The 22,645-nt window shown below is 38.4% G+C and overlaps 1 protein-coding gene across 6 annotated transcripts in view; it reads right to left on the minus strand.

Annotated features, from left to right (window-relative positions):
• The window catches only part of Psd3 (pleckstrin and Sec7 domain containing 3), a 285,771-nt gene that overhangs the window by 25,944 nt on the left and 237,182 nt on the right, over window positions 1–22,645 (minus strand). For all 6 annotated transcript variants that reach the window (XM_090354241.1, XM_090354243.1, XM_090354242.1 and 3 more), the window contains one exon: window positions 12,919–12,989. In XM_090354241.1, the coding sequence (XP_090210367.1) occupies window positions 12,919–12,989 (71 nt within the window). The remainder of the gene's footprint in view (window positions 1–12,918; window positions 12,990–22,645) is intronic.

Genomic DNA, 22,645 nt, shown 5'->3' on the forward strand with positions numbered 1-22,645 from the left:
AGAATAAACCAAGGAAGCTAAAGGAGTCATAACTGTCACAGGAATAAGCATGCATGTAATGCCATCTTCCAAATTAAAATGTGGTGGTCTTGGCTTGTAAAAGGATTCATGCGTTGTTGGCACTGATCCTTCCTCAGCCCACTGACAGTGCATTAACAGATGAACTAGTGCTCTCTTGGCAAGCCGCAGCTTCTGAGAGAGGCAGAAGAAATTTTCCATGATAAATCTGACAAGTGAACCCGATTAGCATCATCATCCCTTGCAAAAAATGACAAGATTCCTTAATTCAGTATCTGAGGAAACTTGAGCCTTAAAAAAAAAAAACTTTTTAAAGTAGAAACAAGATGAGGGGTGGGGGGGGAGGGAAATGGGGACCAAGACATGTAAAAGGGTATCAATGTATGGGAATTAATGCACCATCTATCTGGCAAATATCATGTAACCCTGCTATTAATTACAATAAAAAATATATGAAAAAAAGTAGAAACATTTCTCAACACTCACTCTCATACATTTCTTCCGTGTTCCCAATTACAAACACAACTGGAATTGTAGGGGGCTACTTGCTTCCTCCAATACCAGTCTTCAACACTCTGCTACCTCGCTTTGAATAACTGTGACCATGCTGCCTTACTCAAGACCTCTCATCTCAGTTCCTTATGAAGACAATGTCTGGGCTTACTTCATTTTTCCCTCTCTGACTTTCACATGCATGGGGTGCGTGTATTATTGAAAGGAGGAAGGTGGGTGGAGGGAATGAGAAAAGGAAAGAGGAAGAAGAGGGAAAAGGAAGGTAAGAAAGTTGAGAGGTAGAAAGGAAGAGAGGAAAGAGAGGGAGACATAGATGAAAGAAAGGAGAAAAAAGAAGAGGAAGAAAGAACTGCTAGTGACCTACACAGAAAAGCAAGGAGGAAAGATCTGAGTTGCGGACACATGTCAAACGATTAGCAACAAACCAGTATATCAGCTGTGGAGCTGAGAGGCCTACGTGACTTCACTTTGTATTGAAACTGTTGTACAGATTCTCCTCTAGCTTTGCTTATCTTTTGCAACTCTAACTAGTAATTCCTCGGTTCTTTTCTGAGAAGCCACATTACCAAGAAGCCCTGACAGGTTCCTCAGAAACGTTTTATACCCTGAGCACACAAACCCTCCATGCTCTGTCACAGACAGAATAGACCTTGTTCCACTCTCCCCCGGGCCCCAGCTTCCAACAGTGCTGGCCTTTCAAAAAACCTAAAGGAATCCAATTATCCTATTGGACTGATGCCGTCTGTGGTGTCTGGTCCTCTTCCTTTTTTGGAAAACTTTACTTTCTCATCCACCACTCTAACTTGTGGTGAATTCTTACATTCTCCCACATCGGCCAAAGCACTCTCAGACCTAACATAAGGTGCTCAGGCAGAGACAAAACTCCTGCACCTTGACCTGGATAAAGAACCAGTTTTTGTTGTTGGGCACTGGAACTACAATCGAGTTTTTGAACAGAATCTTTCAGGGTATCACAATCTAAAGGCCTCGTACCCCAGAAACTAACTGTGTGCTACCAGTAATATCTTCTATGAATTTATAGTTTTAAAAAAGTATGATTGCATCCTAAATATCTCTTCCATAGTGGTCATGCATATCAGCAGGACTAGCTCTTTCATCTGAATGATGACGAATGAAAACTGGTATGATCACTCTCTGCAGGGAACATTGGGCTTCAAAGCCTCTTTCACATTTTGTTTGTCTTTTAAGCATTTAACATGTTTTGGAAGAGGATGAAAGAGGGTCCAGGCATGCTTTTCAAAGCACAAAATGTCATAAAGCCAGCAGTTTCACAAAAGGAACTGAAAATGTCCTGAGTTCACAGGAAAGCAAAAATGAGCTACAGGGGATACTGCCTCTACCAGCTGGCCCTAGGAGCTGTGACACTTGGCACATCAGGGCTGGTTGACACTGTGACCATCTGGGAGTTCTAGACTCTTCACCAGTTCCCTTGTGCCTACACTCAGCTCACCACAGATTATACCTATACTGGAGGTACTGTATTAACTTATTTTCCAACTGGACTTTTTAAATGTCTTACAGGCACTGTAATTTCTTCTCTAATGATCCAAAGAATGAGGAAAAGATTCAGTTTGCTATCACATTGTGCTGGGAGCTCTTGGCACCTAGGAGAGAAAGCTTCCAAGATACTTGTGATAGCAAACTAAATCTTTACAGAATGAAGTGATTTTTTTGTTCCTTTCTAAAGACATGATGAAGGCAAGTATCAAGAACCTGATCTGATGAGTAAAACAATCAACAGTCAAGTTCACAGTAATTCATTGCCATCAATAGCCAGCCACTACATCTACCACTCGTAATCATTCCAGCAATCACCTCACAATTTCTTTGGAACAGTTCAGTTTTGTCACAACTAATACTTTAACAGGAAGAGCATCATAAGCCTTTCAAAAATACTGTCACAAAAGAGACAGAGACTTGCAGAAACTGGGATTGCTTCTCAAAGCACCCGGCTACAAAAGGATATATTCTATTAGAATAACCCCTCTAGAGATAATGGATATGAAGCAAACATTCAAACATCATCCAAAAGTCTTATCAGGACCAAGAACTCAATGATTAGCATCAGCTCTTAACAATTTCTAACTTTAAAGCATGGCTGAACCATGAATGTAATATTAGATTCCTAATGTATACTGTGGTTCAAGAGTCAGAATTTACTCACAAGAGTAAATTCTTTTTTTTTTGTTGTAATAGAAAGGTTACATTATATTCGCCAGATAGAAGGTACATTACTTCACAAACACTGATACCCCTTCTTATGATTTTGTCCCTATTTCCCTCCCCCACCCCTTCCCTCATCTTGTTTCCCCCCTTCTCTATCCTACTTTAAATAAACATACATATAATATACCAGATAAAAAGGTAAGATACTATAATAATATGAGAATAACCAAGGGACAACCAAAGAGATGAGAAGTAACAGTACATTAAGAACAACAATCTTACATTATATGGCTCTTGTTTCCATATCCTGGAGGTCCTTTCATTGAGAAGAGGCCATACATTTCTTAGTTTGAGCTGAGTGGGCTTCGGGGCAATTTCTACTATGGATACAGATGTATTCTTAGTTTTATGACAAACGAAGCCACTTTACCCTAAATGTTGTATTGTGTCGTGAGTATGTGAATATTTAAGTCAGCTCCAGTGGTGGTTCACACATCATCTTAGAGTTTCAGAAACTGTAATTGAGCCAGGCACCAGGGACACACACCTACAATTCTTAATTACTAAGAAGGCTGAGATTTGAGGACCGTGGTTCAAAGCCAGCCCACGCAAGAAAGTCAATGAGACTCTCATTTCCAATGAAACATCAGAAAACTGGAAATGGTGCTGTGGTTAAAGTGGTAGAGTACTAGCCTTGAGCAGAAAAGCTTGGGACAGTGCTTAGGCCCTGAGTTCAAGTCCCCTAACCAACAATATTGAAAAATATCCAAAAATAGACTGTAATTGGTTAGTCATCAAAATGTATCCAACTTACCTTGTTTTTCGATACAGTTTTCAAGCATTCTACCCCTGAGCTACAACCTAGCCCTTTTCATTTGGTTTATAAATCATGTTATCTGGTATTTTTCATGAGATGATATTTAAGAATTCACTACCCACTCACATGGCATTCTCATCTTCCGTGTCAGCCTAAACTCTGTAGGGAGTAGATGCTATATGTCTTGCGTAGCACTCCAGGACATTATTAATGCAATTGGTTCTGATTTTCCTAACTATTCCATTGCTCTGTGGATATACTTTTACCTGGACAACTTTGAGGGGGGCCACAGAGAGGAATGAAGTAAGTGGTGGCAAGAAAGATTGTGTAAAGCCTAGAGAAGGGCTTTAGATGTCAAAACCTATCTAGGGAAAGGATGAGACAGGGCTTATTTCACTTTAGAGATAAATCAATAACAGGAAGGAATGAGATTCAGTAGAAATGAGACAGGCATTAGGGAACCTGCTATTTGTAAAAGTTACAGAAGGAGTTATCAGAAAAGAGGAGGGGGGCAGGAAAATCAAAGTGGAAACTTGAAGTGAAGCTTCTAGAAGGAAGTTGTCTATACACCTGCTGCCTCTAAAATATGGATGTCACACCTACCACCCACCAAAACTGCTTTATCAATAATTTTCTGGTTGCTGAATTAATGTGGCACTTTCTAATTGCTATTTTCCCTTTTTATAAAATGAAATGTTCCAACATTTCTCAGTTTGTTCAAGTTCCTTTGAAGTTTCTTCTCAGGGCTCATGTGAAATGTCTGCACCACTGATTCCATCCTTGACCGACTCGTCATTCTATAAGATCTGAATAACACATTCTATTCCAATGGCTTAAATTAACAAATATTTGTTGACGATATTCCAGATCTGTATTTGGAGAGTCCTTCCTTGGCTCCATATCTGAATATGGATAACTGCCTATTGGACATAGCAATTTATTATTCCAAAGATACTTAGAATTCAACACTTCAAACTGAAGTCTCTAATGATACGATTTTCTTCCCTTTTTCCTTACAGAAATTCTGGTCTATACATTTCTAATTGAATCTGATACTAACCCAGAACCATTCCACAACTAGATGGATCTTTCTAACATAAATATGGTATCTCCCTATTTGGAACACTCTTGATAGTATGACATGGTTCTAAGATAGTTTAAACTCTTAAATATGGTTTCCTAGGCTCTTCACATCCAGCACCTACCACCTTTTACACTCCACTGAGCTCACAGCTCAGCAATGGGCTGTGGTTTCACACATCTAGATACCCACACAGATTTGTTCTTGCTAGAATCTCACTATATGACTAACTTCTACTTGTCTTTTAAATGTATTATTAGAAACACTACTCTCACAATTATTTCCATGATCTTCCTGGTTCTTTTAATGTTCAATTTATTGCCCCTTTCATGTCTTTGTTTACAAAGCACATTTTCTTTTGCAGTATTTAGTCAATTCCACTGTGTTTTCTTTCTAATTTTTCTACATAGAACATACTTGAGGCTTACAATCATTCTTCCAGTGTATAATATTCTAAGCACCTGGCAGAAGTCCTAACCTGTTAGAGGCATTCATTATTGATTTATTTCCTAACATTAATATCCCTAAGGATGATAGCTTCTTGGCCAAAGTTCAACTGATAATGGATACTCAGTTGCTTTTATGTGTTAATCTGAAAATCCTCCAATAGCATGGAATGGGGGTGGTAGTGATATACCAGGGTATTATATAGTACAAGAAGACAATAGGAAGAATATCTGAAAATAGATCTGTGTTAGAACATCTCAAAGTTTACTTGTCTTACTAGGAGGCAATTAGAGACAGTTCCATATTTTAATTAAAGAGTAGCTAGAATCAGGGGAGTGCAAGACTTCTTGGTTTCTCTTGTAGATCTGAGAATTGAATCTAGGGCCTTATGTATGCTAGTTAAACTCCCTAGGACTTGAACCATACACCCTACTGTTGCTTTTTAAGTAGTGTTAACAACCATGTTCTGGTCAGCAGAACATGCCTTCCTTTTTATTGACTCCTATTTGATACAAATCTGTATTGTTCTCATAACCCAATGCTACCTTCAAAGTCCACTGATTGTCCCTGACCTGAGGCCAGTTCTCTGAAAAACCTCAACTCCCCTACACCCCAAAATCCACATTGTCCCTGGTGAGAGAGTTTACAGTAGCTGCCTGATTCTACAACTAGTACCTTCCCGATTTCGCTATATTAGACCCTAGTCTCCCCTCTGTGCCCCTTGTATCTCGATTCTGCTCAGTGGTACTTGGTGCCCTCTGCACTTACGATTGAAAACTGATCTGATCTGTTGAGGTCTCTGTCTCCTTCCTTTGCTTTTGTCTTCTTAATCTTTCCTAACGTTATATATTTAAAAAAATTATTGTTATGTAACTTTAGCCCTTCCATACATCACTTTTACAATAACAGTAATAAAGTCAAGAAATGAGCGCATTTCTTTTTGAACAGTTTTTTTACCCTTCCCTAATTTTCTCGCTGTTTTTCCCTTTTGAAACCTGCCCCCCACCCAGTAAGCTGTATAGTTCATTTGCAATGTAGCTAACACTATCTTAATTACCTATTTTATAGCCAGGTTGGCATCCTTTTTGAAATAATACTTTGATGGATAACCCATAGCTAAACTTTGTATTCTCCTTCAAAGACGTATAGTTTTCTTAGTGCCAGTTTTTCTTCTTGATGAAAGGATTCTTAAAACATTCCTTGTAAGAAGATAGAACATCACAGGCCAGCAACACCTTACCTTTGGAGAAGCAATCTTTTTGGAACCTTAATCCAACCAGGTAGGGAAGTACTAATGTTTACAAAGTTGTTCCCTTGTCTGGAGAGCTCAAACTCACAATAACACAGTTCTGATGGAGAGGCCAAGAGCTAGCAAAATCTGGTACCTTCAAAACATCATTATTGCCCACCCTGAGATGGAGTAGGTGGAAATCCAATGGCCAGGTATTCAAAGAAATGGTTTTGCCCATAACAGCTATGTTCCTTACAGCGATTTTAGAGGAAATGAAAAAAGTGAGCTGAGAGATGGGATTTACGTGGGAAACAGTTACTGTATATAAAATGTAATTTCAAAGGGTGGTTCCCTACAGGGACAAAGCTAACTGAAAGGACCCGTGTGAACCCAGCATGTACACACATGCTGACTTGGTGGAATCCACAGAAGTGAACTTACAAATTAGCAGGTGTGCTAACTTCGTGGAAAAATAAAGGAAGAAATATACTCTCTGAATATCAACAACTATCTCCATAGATCTGGATAAATTTCTAAGGAAGATTGGCTTTATACAGGAATAATTCTTTCCATTTTATTTCCTATGGTATTATTATAGTGTTTAGAATTTTAAAGTTGTGACTTTATACTTTTTTCCCCAACATTTATATCTCTGTTCCACAGCAGTTTGCTACCTCGGTGGCACCAGTGTGCATGGCTGTATACGGGGCTGCATCTGATCTAGTACTGCAAATATGATATTATTGGATCCAGTACTGCAGGTATTGTATGAAAAAAGGCCTTTGTTCTAGAGACACACATGTGTAGAAAGGCAGGTAGCATGTTATGTAAGCTGCATATGGACATGTGTTCCTGTACTGCAATCAAAAAGCTCCAAATGAACAAGATTTCTTTTCTCAGAATATCCAATAATGAGTGTGTTAAGGAGTGGCTGTGGGGAAACAGTGTCTCCAAATGCTATGGAGAAGGAGATGTACAACTATCTAGAAGTAGTTTGGAAATACGTCTCAAGAACTTAAATAGTTTCTACCTTGATACTCGTGACACTCCCAGGAATTCTGTCTCAAGGAAATCAGCAGACATTATCACACTCACACACACACACACACACACACACACACACACACACACACAGAGTATTTGTCACTGTAAAAACATGAAAAGGCTATGCCTGAAAATTTGGATAAAACTAAATTATGATACATTTAATGGAAAATACTACAAATATTTAAAAATGAACTCCTTCTCCCTATAGGGGAGAAATCTAACCATAACCATTTCAGTCACTAAATACCAAGAAAAGGTTCTGAAAATTTTGAATAGGAAAGTGCTTAATGATACAAATGTGCAGACTGAGAAAACTAAGTTATCAAGAGTCCAAATAGATTCAAAATGATTTTCTAGGAGTGATGCTATTTTAACTGCAGAATAGAAGATCCAGTTCTCATTTCCCTAGATAAATACTGATTTAATAATGACATATAAACAACAACAAAAACCTACCAAGAGAATGCCAGAATACAGTAAAGAGGCTGCAATTGACAGAGGAGAGCATGAATGCAAGAAATTCACAGCGAGGGGGGTAGGAAGAGCAATTTTACTTTGCTACATCAGTTCCTCCCCTTCACCTGGCACTGCTTAGCATCAGAAGGGAATACCATGGCCCACAACCTCTCTCAGAAGAAAAGAGAGAATGGAAAATGCCTTCAGTGTTCTGGCTTTTCAGAGGCTGCCCAAGTAAGGAATTTATCATGGTTCCTTATAAACGTACTTTGGATGCCTGGGGACTGCTCAGAACAAAGGAAATTGGTGGGCGGCTTGCTATAGCCAGCACAGCTTGGTGCAGTTGAGAGAAAGACATTCAATCAGAGGGTTTGCCCACAGAAAGGAGGGAGAGAGAGGATTGGAAGAGGCCACTTGTCTAGGTTTTCAAGGGCTACCTGAGACACTAAATTTCTCCTTGTTCCACTTCATTCAGAACACTAACACTGATGGCACCATTCTATGTTTGGGGGCTGCGGAGAACGACAGAGTGATCGGTATCTTGGTGGATGGTACTGCTCTAGTGAGGAAGAAGAACACAAGTCAATATCCCTAGGAGAGAGAGATTCAGAGTCTCAGAAGACTGAGACATTGGTATCTGATTCATCTGTTTCAGGGCATTGATAGGGAACTGCCATATACTGTGCCTGGTGGCTGCTTAGAATAAGGGAAAGAAGTAGAGACAGACAACCTGCAGTGCTGCAGACAGATATCAGAGGGTATAGAGATTAGGAGTTTATATAAAAGAAGCTAGCAAGCCTCTGTAATTGAGAAATGGATACATAGACTCAGAGTAGTATTTCTCCAAAAGCCAGGCTTCCATAGCCAGGCTAAGTGGGAGAGTTGTCCCCTGTACCAAATCAACTTCTAAACAGGGAAAAGTGGCTATTTCTTCAAAAGTGCATATTGTAAAACAAAACAAAATAAAACAAAAACAGGAGACAAGCTCCAAGGGAATCAAACAAATCTTTAGAAATTAATTCTCAGGGAATTAAAGCGTATGTATTATCTAACAGAAAACTGAAAATAACTACCATAAAGATGTTCAGAAAGTTCAAGAAATTGATGAATAAATATGAGGATGAAAAAGGGAAAAAAATTTCCGGCTGAAAAATATAGTAATGAAACTGGAATATTTAACTGAAGAGTTCAACAGCAGATTTGAAAAAGCAGACGACAGAATTAGCAAACTTGAAAATGTCAATTGAATTTTTCTTTAAAAATTTAAAAATTTTATTGTTATTGAAAAGGTTATGTACAGAGAAGTTACAGTTGTATAAGTCAGGTAAAACAATTGAGAACAAGACTGAAATCAGGAAAGCAGCTCTGTTTTTAATAGCCTCAAGAAAAAACAAACAAACAAACAAAAACAAAACAAAAATAAACCTTAGGAATTGATGTGAAGGACCTCTATTATAAAAATTTTTTAAATCTGAAAACAGAAATTGAAGCAAATTTAAGGAAATGGAAAAACCTCCATACTCCTGGATTGGAAGAATTGGCATCATGAAAATGTGAATACTACCCAAAGCAATTTACAAATTCAATGTAATGTCCTTCAAAATTCCAACAACATTCTTCAATGATACAGAGAAAGCAACCCAAAAATTCATATGGAAAAAGAAAAGACCCTGAATAGCAAAAACAATCCTTATCAGGAAGAATAGTATTGAAGGAGTATCAAAAGCAATCCTAGGTTTTGTGAAAAGTCATAAAACACTCAGGAAAGAAAAATAAACCTAAAGAAATAATTATTTCTGGAGCACTAACATTGATTTCAAGCATATTATAAAGTACCATAATAGCATGGTACTAGAAGAAAGGCAGAAAAATAATTGATAGTTTTCTCCTATAGCAAACAGTGAAAGGGAAAAAATATTTGTAATATCTCTGGTAATGGGTCAAAATACACACGGATTCATTATTCTGTAGCAATTTCTTAAAAAATCTGAAAAAACTCAAAAACTATACCTGCTTGCAAAAGCAAAGGAATTGAACAAACATTCTAAAGAGCACATATAAATAATACTAAAAGTGTTCAACATCACTGTTATTAGCAAAAATGTAAATGCAATGTATGATTTTTAATAAAACATACTATATGTCCACATAACTATCTCTTTATGTGTGTGTATATCCACACACATACATACTGGACTTATTTCTTAGCCTAAGCTTCTAAATATCTCAGAATCTGCAGATAGCGAATACTTTCTTTTGTAGACTATTGTGATGACTAGTGGTAGGTGTTCCCTGGATCATTCTAGGATGGAGAATAATAGCCAAGATCAAGCCAGGATTTACAATCTTATTCTACAACCTCTCTGGAGGGGAGAGGAGAGGCTGTAAGGTGAGTTGCTCATCAGATGTCAATGGCTTTAATCAGTAATTAAATCTCCATAACCCTCCCCCCCACCACCACCTCCTCGAGGGTTCAGATACCAATGGCTCATGCCTATCACCCTAACTAGTTTCAAAGCCATTCTGGGCACACAAATATGAGAAACTCTTATTTCCAGTTCACTAGCAAAAAGAAAGTTACAAATGGAGGTGCTGTTCAAGTGGTAGAGACCTAGCTGTGAGTGAAAAAGCCAGTCTAGAATGACAGAGCTGTGGGTTTAAAGCCTAGTATTGGTAGGGGGAAAAAAGGATCAGAAAAGAGAAGGAACACATGTGAAAGGGTATCAATGTATGTGAATTAATGCACCTTCTATCTGGCAAATATCATGTAACCCTTTTACTAATTACAATAAAAAAAAAGAGAAAAAAAAAAAAGAGAAGGAACAAAAAGAAAAAGAAAACAACCATGAAACTAAAAGGCCTGGGTTGAGAAGAGCTTCTCAGGAGCTGAACAGATGGAGGTTCCTGGAGCGCGGTATGCCTGCAGAGGGTATGGACACTCTGACACCTCTCCCATATCCTGCCCTGTGTATCTCTTCCATCTGCCTGTTCATCTGCATCCTTCATAATATCTTTATGATTAATGGGTAAATGCAAGCAAAATGGCTCCTGAGTTCTGTGAGTTACTCTGGTGAATCATTCTAGCATAAAGAAGGGCTCATGGAAACTCCAGACCTATAGATGGCTAGTCAAAAGCCTAAGTAATCATCTATTAGCTGTGACTAGCACCTAAAGTAGAGGACAGTCTTGTGGGACTAAGCCCGCAGGCTGTGGAGACACAGAAGTGTTCTTTATTTGACATGAAAGGACAGAGATGAAAAACAATTATAGGCTTTCTTATTTCTAATGCGAATCAGAATCTTAGCTAATTTTCACTTAGTATATTTTAGGATGGCTATTAAATCAAAAGTGACAAGGGATAGTGAGGAAGATGCGAGGAAGCAGAAGCCCTCTGTCTTACTGTGGCCCAGTCAGTTTGGAAAACAACATGGAGGTTCCTCACTAAAAAACAATGCATTAACCAATTACATTACCTTTGGGTATTTATCCAGAAGAAATAAAATGAGGATCAGAAAGTGTTATTTGCACTCCATGTTTACTACAGCTATTCACAGCAGCCAAAGATGTGGAGATACACTCGTCATAATCAGTAGAAACCTTGGGCTCTACTAGCAGAGATCTGCAATAGAGCAAAATCTTGATACATAAGGCCATATAGTATGAAGCTAATTGAAAGGACCTCCAGGATATTGAAACAAAAGCCATATAACAAATGATTGTTGTTCTTAATGTACTATGTTGTCTCTCATCTCCTTTGCTGTCCCTTGGTTATCTCATACTGTTATAGTATCTCACTTTGTTATCTGATATACTGAATTTATTTGTATTTGGTTATTTGAGATTTGATAGGGAAGGGGGGAAAACCAAGACGGGTGAGGGGGAGTGGGGGGGAGGGTAATGGGTACCAAGACATGTGAAAGGGTATCAATATATGTGAATTAATGCACCTTCTATCTGGCAAATATCATGTAACCCTTTTACTAATTACAATAAAACAAACAAACAAACAAACAAAAAAACCAAAGATGTGGAGATAAAGTTAAGTGTCCATGAATGGAAACACAAATACAAAAAAAGACACATAATTAACAAAACAAAACAAAACACTGAAAAGGAAGGAATACTGAGCAGGATAGAGGTCTTAAGCATTCTACAAAATCCTATATGGTTTTCCTTATATGCCTCATCTAAAACAGTCCACCTCAGAGAAATATGGCCTAAGGGTGGCCTCCAGGAGTCCAGGAGAGGGTGAGTGGAGAGCTGCTCTGTAGTGGGTGTTACCAGTCACACAAGAGGAAACTTCTCTAGATGTGTTGTACAACATTGCACTGAGACTTTAAAAATTACAAGGACAAATATCATGTTGTATGTTTGCAACAAATAGGCATTCAGACACACAAATCTGTCAGATACTACCCAGGACAAGGCTTTGTTTCCTTTATGCTTAATTTGATTCCTGTATCCTACAGAGGGTACCAGAATTCTGTTGGGCCCTGGAAAGTTTTCAGAAAACAATGCCATCAATACACAACTTTTATTTCCACTCATGTAGAGCTAGAGAAAGGTAGATGCTCAGAAACTACCTTCCAATGAGATTTGGAGCCTGAAAGAAAGGATTCCGACAGGGAGGGGAGGAGTATAGAAATTGGAAAGCATCCATTTGCACTAAAGGTACAAGTATTTCAGGACTCAATGAAAACACATGTGTTAGTTATAAGTAGGTTTGAAACTAAGCTAGTAACTTGGAAGGATATAAATGAAAGCTCTAACTAAACTACAGTATGAAACAGATGCTGATGCAAGTTTATACTTGGCACCTACTAGATGTGGTCTAACTTACTAACTTATACTCAATACTTCTTCCTGAACAATAGAATATGGTCCATTTACATGTGTGCATATGCATATTCCACAATAATTTTTCCACCAGCTATGAGGACACACACACACACACACACACACACACACACACACACACACACACACACACACAAAACTTTAAACACCAATCAGTCTTATGGATGTTTGGTACAGCATTTTCTTTAAACAAAACATTGGGGTACTTTGTTCAAACATTGTTTCATAAAATTATGTGTTTTTTTTAATCCATTGTACTTTTACCTTTTGCAAGTAAAGGACAGTTCCCTTCAGGACAGCATAAAAGGTTTTCCATCCTCGCTTTCCTCTTGGAGCTAAAGGAGAAAAAATATGTAAACTTTTACTTGAAAGAAATGATGAATATTTTAAAAGAAAAATACAAAACATCAATATGATGGCTGTGTCAATATTTTATTAGCTATCAAAATGAATGATAATGGAAATTAAAATTTTCTTGAGCTTCATGATATATCAGGCAGTTTTCTAAAACTTTTTCCATGAATTTTCTTAATCTTTATAATAATTCTTCCAAATAGGTGTGAAGACTCTCTTCTTTTTACAAAACAAAAGCACAACGAAATACCCTCCTTATGATGATACAATTGAGGAACAGGCCATCCAGAAAAGGAATCCAGGTAGCATGGCTCTACATTCTCCTTTCCAGATGATTTACAAAGTGGAAAGCAAAAAGGGCTGGCAGGTTATTTCAAGAGAAGGGCTAGACTGGGAAAGGACCAATCACCTTTTCCTCCTACATCTTGCTGAATGGAGCACAACTTTGATGCCATTCCTACAGATCTGACACACTGTCACAACTTCCTTTTCTAAGGGTCTCTTTCCCTAGAAGGTGAATGTCTTGGGAGTGAGCATTCATCATTTTCATAATTCTCAGGGCCTAACCCACTATACAGCTGATATTAGTCACTGTTAAGAATATTGCTCAACAAAACCTAGATACATAAAGCCATATAGTATGACACTAAATGAAAGGACCTCCAGGCTATAGAAACACAAGCCATATAATGAGTGATTGTTGTCCTTAATGTACTATGTTATCTCTCATCTCTTTTGTTGTCCTTTGGTTATTCTCATATTGTTACAGTATTTCACCTTGTTATCTGATATGTTGTATATATGTGTATTTGGTTATTTGAAATAGGATAGGGAAGTGGGGAAAACAACATGAGCGGTGTGGGGGGGAGGGAAATGGGGACCAAGAAATGAGAAAGGTTATCAATGTATGTGAAGTAATGCACCTTCTATCTGGTAAATATAATGTAACCTTTCTATTAATTACAATAAAAATATATGAAAAAAATATTGCTCAAATTAATTAAAACCTTTATATTCTTTTTATATTTTTTCTGGGATATAAAGAATTTTTCAATTTGCTTAATAAATGCTTACTAATTTTTCTGACAAAAATAGAGATTAGTTAAAAAAATGTAAAGGAGATGGGGGGGGGGAAAGCAATTAAGTATCCAATGTATGTCCTAGGAAATTAAGAAAAATTAAGGAAGGCGTGGGTGGGGGAAGGATAGGTGACAATGTTGAAGGAGATGACATTTATGAAGATAGATTGTATTCATAAATTGCTCTGTCAAATGGCAACTCCTTTGTACAACTACTTACAAATAACAAAGAAGAAAAAACAATGAGTTTATGGTATTTTGAAATATGTGTATCACGTGCTTTGACCATCTTCATCTATCCATTCCCCTGTCTTTCCCAGACTATTACTCCAGTGGTCCCCAGGCCCTTTTCAAAGTGCCTTTTCTTGCTACTTTCTAGTCATTTTTGTTTTTCATTTGGATTCTGCAAGACAGAAAACATGAGTCTACTTCATTTAACATGCTGATCTCCAGTTCCATATCCATTGTCCAGTATATCAAATACTTTTGTTCTTCTTTATGTCTGAGTAACATTTCATTGTACATATATATTGCATTTTCTTTATCTACTCATCCATTGGTGAGCAGCTCCACAGTTATCTCCACAGTTTATGAATAGTGTCACAATAAACCTGGGTATAAGAGTATCTCAATTGTATGCTAAGTTTCCTTGGTTCACATATATACTCGGGTGAAACTGCAAGATCATATGGCACCTCAGGAACATCTCTGCAGATTTCCATAGTGGCTAATTTACATTCCCATCAGGCATAGATATGGTACTTAACCCCTGCATCCTTGCTGACATCTGACACAGCTTCCAATCTATCTTTAATCCTAACAAATTTAAAATTTGTAACTGGAAAATATTGTCACCTAAATGTAACTTTCCTAAACGTATCAGTCCAAATCCACAGTGGAAGTCATTTATTCCTTTCTCAAATTCAGGGCTATCTTTAGGGCCTCTGAAACTTGGATACCTGACTCATTTAGGAAGTATATTATTATGAAGCAAACTCTCTAAATGCCATTCGAATGAGTTCTCAGAACTCATGGGCTTAGAGGACAGGTAAATATCCACCTACAGAGCCCAACTGCTCCTGCCAGCACCATACTGAGAGCCCACCTGGCAAGCAAGGCTTCCACACATCCGCTCTGCAGGCTTCCAGGGAATGAAAAAAATGACATCCCTTCTGTTTCCACTAGGTGAGATTTAAAAGTGTCTCCCCCATAAAAAGCACACCCTAATCTCCTTTGTAAAGAAAATAACTGTCCAGGATCAAAGAAATTACAGATCAGACAAAGGAAGAGATGGATTCACTCTACTCACTGACGAAGGCAAATTCTGACATTACCTGCGTGAGTGCTGTATACAGAGAGGTGAGCCTGAGCGGTGAGAAACGTCAGAGCTCAGTGTGAGTGGTGTGGTGGAGGCGGCAGACAGGAACACAGACCACCAGAGGCCCACACCCTTCTAGTCCTTATCTTAAGTCAAACCTGTCCTCCTACCCACCACTGGGTGACTGGCAACTCCTGACAAGTCATTCAAGCCCTTGGGACTGTAATCCTTCAATTAAGAATGTGGGTATTTTACATAAGTTAAGATAAAGCACTGGCTAAAGGTGGAAAGAAGACTTTAGAGAAAACCCTGTCATTTCTATAGTAGTGTCATAGTTTCTGCTGCTGAAAAAGTTTCCTTGTAGCCCCAAAGTTAGTTTAGTAGGAATCTGAGGTCCTTTCAGTTCAAAGATCTGTAAATCTTTATGTTTTTATAATTTCCATATCAAGCCTATTAGCAAGTTTCCAAGCAGTTCTCCATTTGAAATGTGAATTGAGCATTACCCTGACAACAAATGCTAAATCCCCCTTCCTATTTTCCCATCTTCTAAAGACATGTAAGACTCAATCTTGCCTTTGGTCAAGCAAAACTGAGTCGTCTAGAAGGGACTGAAACAAGCCTCCCAACAAGACATTCAAGAAGCAAGGATGTCCAGTACGCAACACACTATAAGGCTTTGGCATGCATTGATCCATTTTCCCACATCTGGGTAAACTTACCATTAGAATGATAAGAGAAAATTACTACTATCATCTCCACTTTACACAAGAGAAGGATGGCATAGAGAGAGAGTCCTCACTCAGAGAAGTGAGCACTGGGGCACTGGAGGAAACTGGGAGATTCTCCAGAGGCAGGCTCAACTGCTCTGTTCACACACATACACACACACAACAGTGCTGATACTGTAGCTGCACACCACACAATAGGATAGATACCAGGTAATGAAAACAATTCCTCAGAATGAAAACTGTGGGTGCATGGGAAGTGATTTATAGCATCTGGCTGTAGAGAACATACAAGTAGATAAAGGAGTCTAACTGTGAGTACACATAAATACCATGAGAGGCAAGAAGTAAAAGGTTATTGACTTATAGGAAACTCAATGGATCTGATTCCTACCACAGAGGTGGTAGGAAGTTTAACAAATTTCCAGGTATCCACTGTGACAGAGTGTTCCTGTAACTTAACTAAAAGATGACTCTTTTTTTTTTTTTCAATTGCTGGGTGCTGGTGGTTCACGCTTGTAATCCCTATTAGTCAGGAGGCTGAGACCTGAGGATTGCAGTTAAAAGCCAGCCAAGGCACGGAAGTCCGTGAGAATCATCTCGAATTAACCACCAGAAAATTGGAATGGTATTGTGGCTTAAGTGGTAGAGAACAAACCCCAGGTCAGGCAAAGCAACAACAACAACAATGTTCTTATCAGGTGCTCACAACGGTTCTTCATATGTTTCCTTTGATACTAAAGATAATGGATTCCTTTACCTACTGAAAGCGCAAGGGCCTGGAACGTTTTCATTCCAGTCAACTGCCTCCAACCTCTCATGATAGCAATGTCAGTTACTTGGCTTTTTAATAAGTGCTACCAACCTGGTGCCAGTAGAACTACTGTCTCACATCTGTAATCCTAGCTACTTACTAGGCTGAGACCCAGAAACTGGTGATTGGTAGTTACCTTGGGCAATGCAAAATCCCATCTCTAAAATAAGCAGCACAGGCTGGCTGGGTGCATGGCTTAAGTCCTGGCGTGACAGCCATGAGCAAGAAAGCCAAGTGAGCTCCAGGGCCTGAGTTCAAACCTTCAACCAGAGCATTGCTGTGAGAAAAAAGAAAGGGTCTACTAAACTCATCACTAAACACACACACACACACACACACACACACACACACACAGGCACACTACAAACACAATGTGCTATTGTCTATCGAGGTTACTTCCATTTTATTTATTACTTTTGTCACTTCTCTCTGTACCTCATATTTTTCTTAAATGCCTCATATTTCAGTTCTTAATGACTACCCTTACAAATTATGACTTTAGGAATGGTCTTTCAAAATTTGTTGCATTTTTGTGTTTTATTAGAGTATTTTTATGGGGCCGGGTGTTTGGCCTAGTGGTTAAAGTGCTTGCCTAGCATGCATGAAGACCCGGGTTCGATTCCTCGGTACCACATACATAGAAAAAAGCCGGAAGTGGTGCTGAGGCTCAAGTGGTAGAGCTCTAGCCTTGAGAAAGTCCAAGGACAGTGCTCAGGCCCTGAGCTCAAGGCCAGGACTGGCAAAAAAAAAAAAAAAAAAAAAAAGAGTATTTTTATGAAATGTGCAGGTTTTGAGGATGTGCAAAGGGAGGGAATATGAATGGAGGACGGGTGAGCAAATGTAGTCATTATATTCGATGTACATTATATAACTGAACTATATAACTTAAGACTGGTGATGGGAGGGGAAAAATGATGGAGAACAAGGGAAGCAGCAGCATTAAGCAAGAAGCATTGTAATCATAACCCAATTGATGAGTTTGTAACCCTTCTGCACAACTACATAAATAATAATAATAAAGTTTGCAGATTTGCAACCATTTTTTACTTCATTACTTCAATGACTGCCCATTATTATAGTGATGTCTACCCTGAGTTAAAGTTATATCTAAGTATGACTTTCTTTTAGTTTAACACTCTAGTTTTCTTTATGCTTCTTAAGCATCATTTGGAAACTCTGTAGCTGTATCCGTGAACACTACCATCTTCCATCATCAACACCACCATAATCTTATGGCATGCCCCTCTGATTTGTCACTTCCTTTCACATGTCTTAACTATTCTGCCACATTCTTCATTTCTTTGTCCTCTGTTGCTAAATGCTGTGGGATGTGATACATAGCACTAGTTGACCTTCCTAATTGAGAACTTGCTGGGAGAAGCACTATGTTAGCTCATTTATCCTGGAGTAGGACTCCTGGTTTATTTCTGGCCTCATCAGATTTCCCTTTGGTTGCTACAGGTTTATCCATTTACTTAAAATGTGTTTAAAAACATTTTCAGTATCATTTTGGAAATTTTATGATGGAAAGTTCAGAATCTGTAGATCATCATGTGGGGAACAGATTCTCTAGTTTTCTTTTTTAAAAATTTTTTTAAAGAGTCATTCATACATCTTGTCATCGGGAAAGAATGCATTTGTGTCAGGTACGGGGACTGAAGTCAAGGAAGGAGAAAACACAACAAGGTAGGGAATAAACACAGATGAGGGACAAAGGCCCAAATACAGAATGGAATAATCATGAAGAAGGAATGGAAAAGGAGAGGAAATGGGGTGGCTCTCACAGGGCTTGTGCACTGCCCTGCTCTGACCATGGCTAGCGGTCTGCACAGCCTTCTATTGGATCCACACAGACCTTTTTTGGGAAGGTATTGCATGACCTCTAGCTCATACTAACATTTCATCATTAATACATTTGCAGTTCTGAAAGGCAAATTAAGCTTCCAAGAGGTTCCCCATCTGAGGATGCCAAGGCTATCACACACAAGGCTGTTCAGATGAGGAGACACATGACAAGTACACTAAGAAGGGAAGGTATCTGGGGACAGTCCTGTGAGACAGACAGAGGGATGATGATGATTAGACAGGAGGAGAAAACAAATTACGTACTTTCTTTTACTCTGAGATCTAGGGCCTTCAAAATCATCCCTATGTATGGCTGAAAGCTTAAAGACCTGATCTCCCATGTGCTACCAGCCTAATTTTGTGCAGAATGATAATACTAATAGTAAAAAGAACTGTTATTAGCATAGCAGCAGCAGGTAGTGTTTACTGAGCACACACTGCTGCAGGTAGCAGTCCAAGATGCTGTCTGACAAGTATCAGCTCAAGGCACAACCATATGAAGGGACCACTGTTGATAGTCTCCAGTATGCAGATGGTGACTCAGGCCCTCTGACACAGCACTGCTTCTCTGCAGAGCTGGGCACTTTAACTGTCACTCGTTTTGTTTTTTGTCAGTCCTGGGCTTGAGCTCAGCACCATTACCAGCTTTTTTCTATGTATGTGGTACCAAGGAATCAAACCGGGGTCTTTGTGCATGCTAAGCAAGCACTCTACCACTGGGCCAAACTCCGGCCCTGTCACTCGTTAATACACAAGGAAAGGCTAATTAAACTAGATCCAGGACCCAGGCTACATCACCTCTCTGAGTAGAGAAGCTAGCATATAACTTAAGAGCTGATTCAGCTGATACTCAAACATATTAAAGAGATATTTATGATACGAAGTAAAAACTGTCTATCCAGCTGTTAACAATGTATATGCTATAAATATCTGTCCCAGGTTAGGGACAGGATCCTGACTACTATGGGTTACAATAAAAAGTGGAAAGAACTAGTAAAATTCTGTGATTGTTAGTATAAACCTTGGACTCTCCTAGCAGAGGTTTACAACAGGGCAAAACCTAGATACATAAGGCCATATAGGATGAGGCTAAATGAAAGGACCTCTAGGATATAAAAACAAGAGCCATATAATGTGTGATTGTTGTTCTTAATGTACTATATTATTTCTCATTTCTTGTGTTGTCCCTTGGTTATCTCATATTGTTACAGCATTTTACCTTGTTATCTGATATATTGAATATGTTTATTTGTTTATCTGAAATAGGATAGGGAAGGGGAAACAAGATGAGGGGAGGGAGTGGGGGAAGGGAATTGGGGACAAAAACATGAGAAAGGGTATCAATGTTTGTGAAGTAATGTACCGTCTATCTGGTGAATATAATATAACCCTTCTATTAATTACAATAAAAATTCTGTGATTGTAACTCTGTAACACACACACATATTTCTTCAAAAGAAAATTTGGTACTTGCTCCAAAAATAGGTAATATTAGAATAGTCACTGAATCTTCACTGGTTCAAAAGTTATTATTTCTCATCTTTATTACACATGGGAGGAAACTTATTTGGAAATACAAAGACCTGTGAATGATACTTTATTTCACACTGATATTCATAAAAGAGTGAAATGCACACTGGGAAAGGACAAACTGTCACCCTTTCTTTTTTTCATAAAGGGCAAGGAATAAAATATTCCCAAGCAATAAAATATTCAGCAAAGGTATATGTCAGGAAATGGAGTTGCATATTTTATATCCCCCCTGAAGCTATAATCTTGATATAAAAGTTTATATTTATGTGCTATCTGCTCCAATTCAATTCTTCTCAACGGAGCCCAGAAAGCTCTCACTGCCTCTATGCTTTAAAGGATACAGTACTCTTCCTAGGTCAAAGTCTCATCCTATTTTGAGCATCTGTCACTTTAGGTTCTTTAACCATTTGCTTTTGCCTCTTGCTTAGGCATAATATTAGAGAGATGTACACAGTTCATTGCCTATATTTTCTTTTCCAAGGACATGGCCTGATGAAGAGTCATGTCATGAAGACTAACTGGCAATGCAGGCCTTACCAGACCAAGAAACAGCAAGGAGACATCTCGAGACTCATTAGTCTCAGTAGAAAAGAGATGAGGAGCACACAGCAATCTGAATGACAGAATTCCAAAATACATGTAGCGCCTTTGTGAACTCAGAAAAAAATCTGTGGTCAGCAAAAGTTCTTCTACACTCATGCAATGAGAACACATCTATATTAGATTTGTGAAAGGCACAAGGCATTCTTAGAAGTTGCTTTATTTCCCTAGTGATGGTGTCTGAAAACTAAGCAAAATTCCCTAGCATCTACCTTGCAATGTTAGGAAATATGCTGTTTCAGCAAGAAATAATTTCTGAAGTTGTAAATCTCTGAGGCAGTTGCTAAACCCAAGCTTGGGAGTCTGCTGTCTGAATTACTTTGCAAAGGATTTAGATAAGTTCATGGATGATATACTCAGAGACCATTAGGTGAAGGGAAGGCAATCTCCATACTAATCCTTGACTTTCTTTTACAAAATATCCTTGGGCACCACAAGTAGTATTATTAAGTTTTTAATTAACAAATCAGAACCTGCACACTCTGAGGTTGCTACTTGAAGCAATGGAATTCACGCTGAAACTCTCGGAAGTTACCAGGGTGAGATGAGTCACATATTAGTAAGCAACCAATAGCACTAGTTACTCCCAGGTTCCCAACAGCTGGCTAGAAATAAAATATTTCCTTCTCTCAAATAAGAATATTTATGTTATTAACAGAAAACAAATCATGGTATTGATAGGGAGTTGGGAGAATATCCTGGCCAAAACGTCCCTGCCAGCTGACGTCCAACTCTTTGTGCTTTACAGAGATTTTTAAAAACTTTTACTAGAAACCTATCTTTCCGGAATAGCACAGCATGCCGACTATTGCAGTGGTATTTGGATTTTAAGCATACCAATGTGCTCACTGTTTTGGTGGTTGTTTCCAAACATCTCTGGTTATGAAGCACCACCTTGAAGGGTAGCAAGTGCCATATGGGCAGTTACATGAACAATGAAACTTCATAAAACATGGTCATTTACCCTGTAAAATGGGAACATATTGCCTATTCATAGAGTTGCTCTGGAAATTAGATGACTTAAGCTTTTAGGTGTTCTTAAATTAAGGATAGTGCCGGCCAGGCATAATGTTTCCAGTTCTATGCCAAAATACAAAGACTCTTTTTACCCATGGATATATTCAGAATTTGTTTTAAGGGCATCTGAGATTTCCTCCCCATACATACACATCATTGATAAATTTTAGGCAACTCAATATAGAAGCACATCTAATTTAATTAGAAGAGGATGAAATATGAACTATTTATTAACACTTTTACTGCTTCCAATCCATCCAGGAGTAGACAACATATGTCAGAGAAATCTTTTGGTAGATGATAGACAAGTATGCTTCTGGTATGCTTCCAGTCTCATGCCTGAGGCCGTTGCCTGTACTGACAATTTTGTATGACCTTTAACTGACATTATACTATCCAAAAGGCTCTTGGAAGAAAAAATCCTATCTGGACACTGGTAATATACCAAACCTGCATACAATGAAAAGCCATAGAGGAGACAAAAGCTGATAGAGAATTTTTTTTCCAAGTAGTAAACTACAGATATTCAAATCTTTCTGCACTCTGGGGGTTATAGTTTCATGAGTAAATACTGATTCTCCAATGAACTATTATCACTTGACAAATTAGGATGGGTTTTAAAAAGTTAATTGAAGGATGAACACCTGAAATATGAAGCTTCAACATTCTAGGAAACAAATGATATCTGTAACTCTGTAAAAGCAGA

This window comes from Megascapheus bottae, chromosome 20, assembly GCF_031878675.1.
Source record: "Megascapheus bottae isolate mThoBot1 chromosome 20, mThoBot2.hap1, whole genome shotgun sequence".
In the NCBI taxonomy this organism is placed as follows: Eukaryota; Metazoa; Chordata; class Mammalia; order Rodentia; family Geomyidae; genus Megascapheus; species Megascapheus bottae.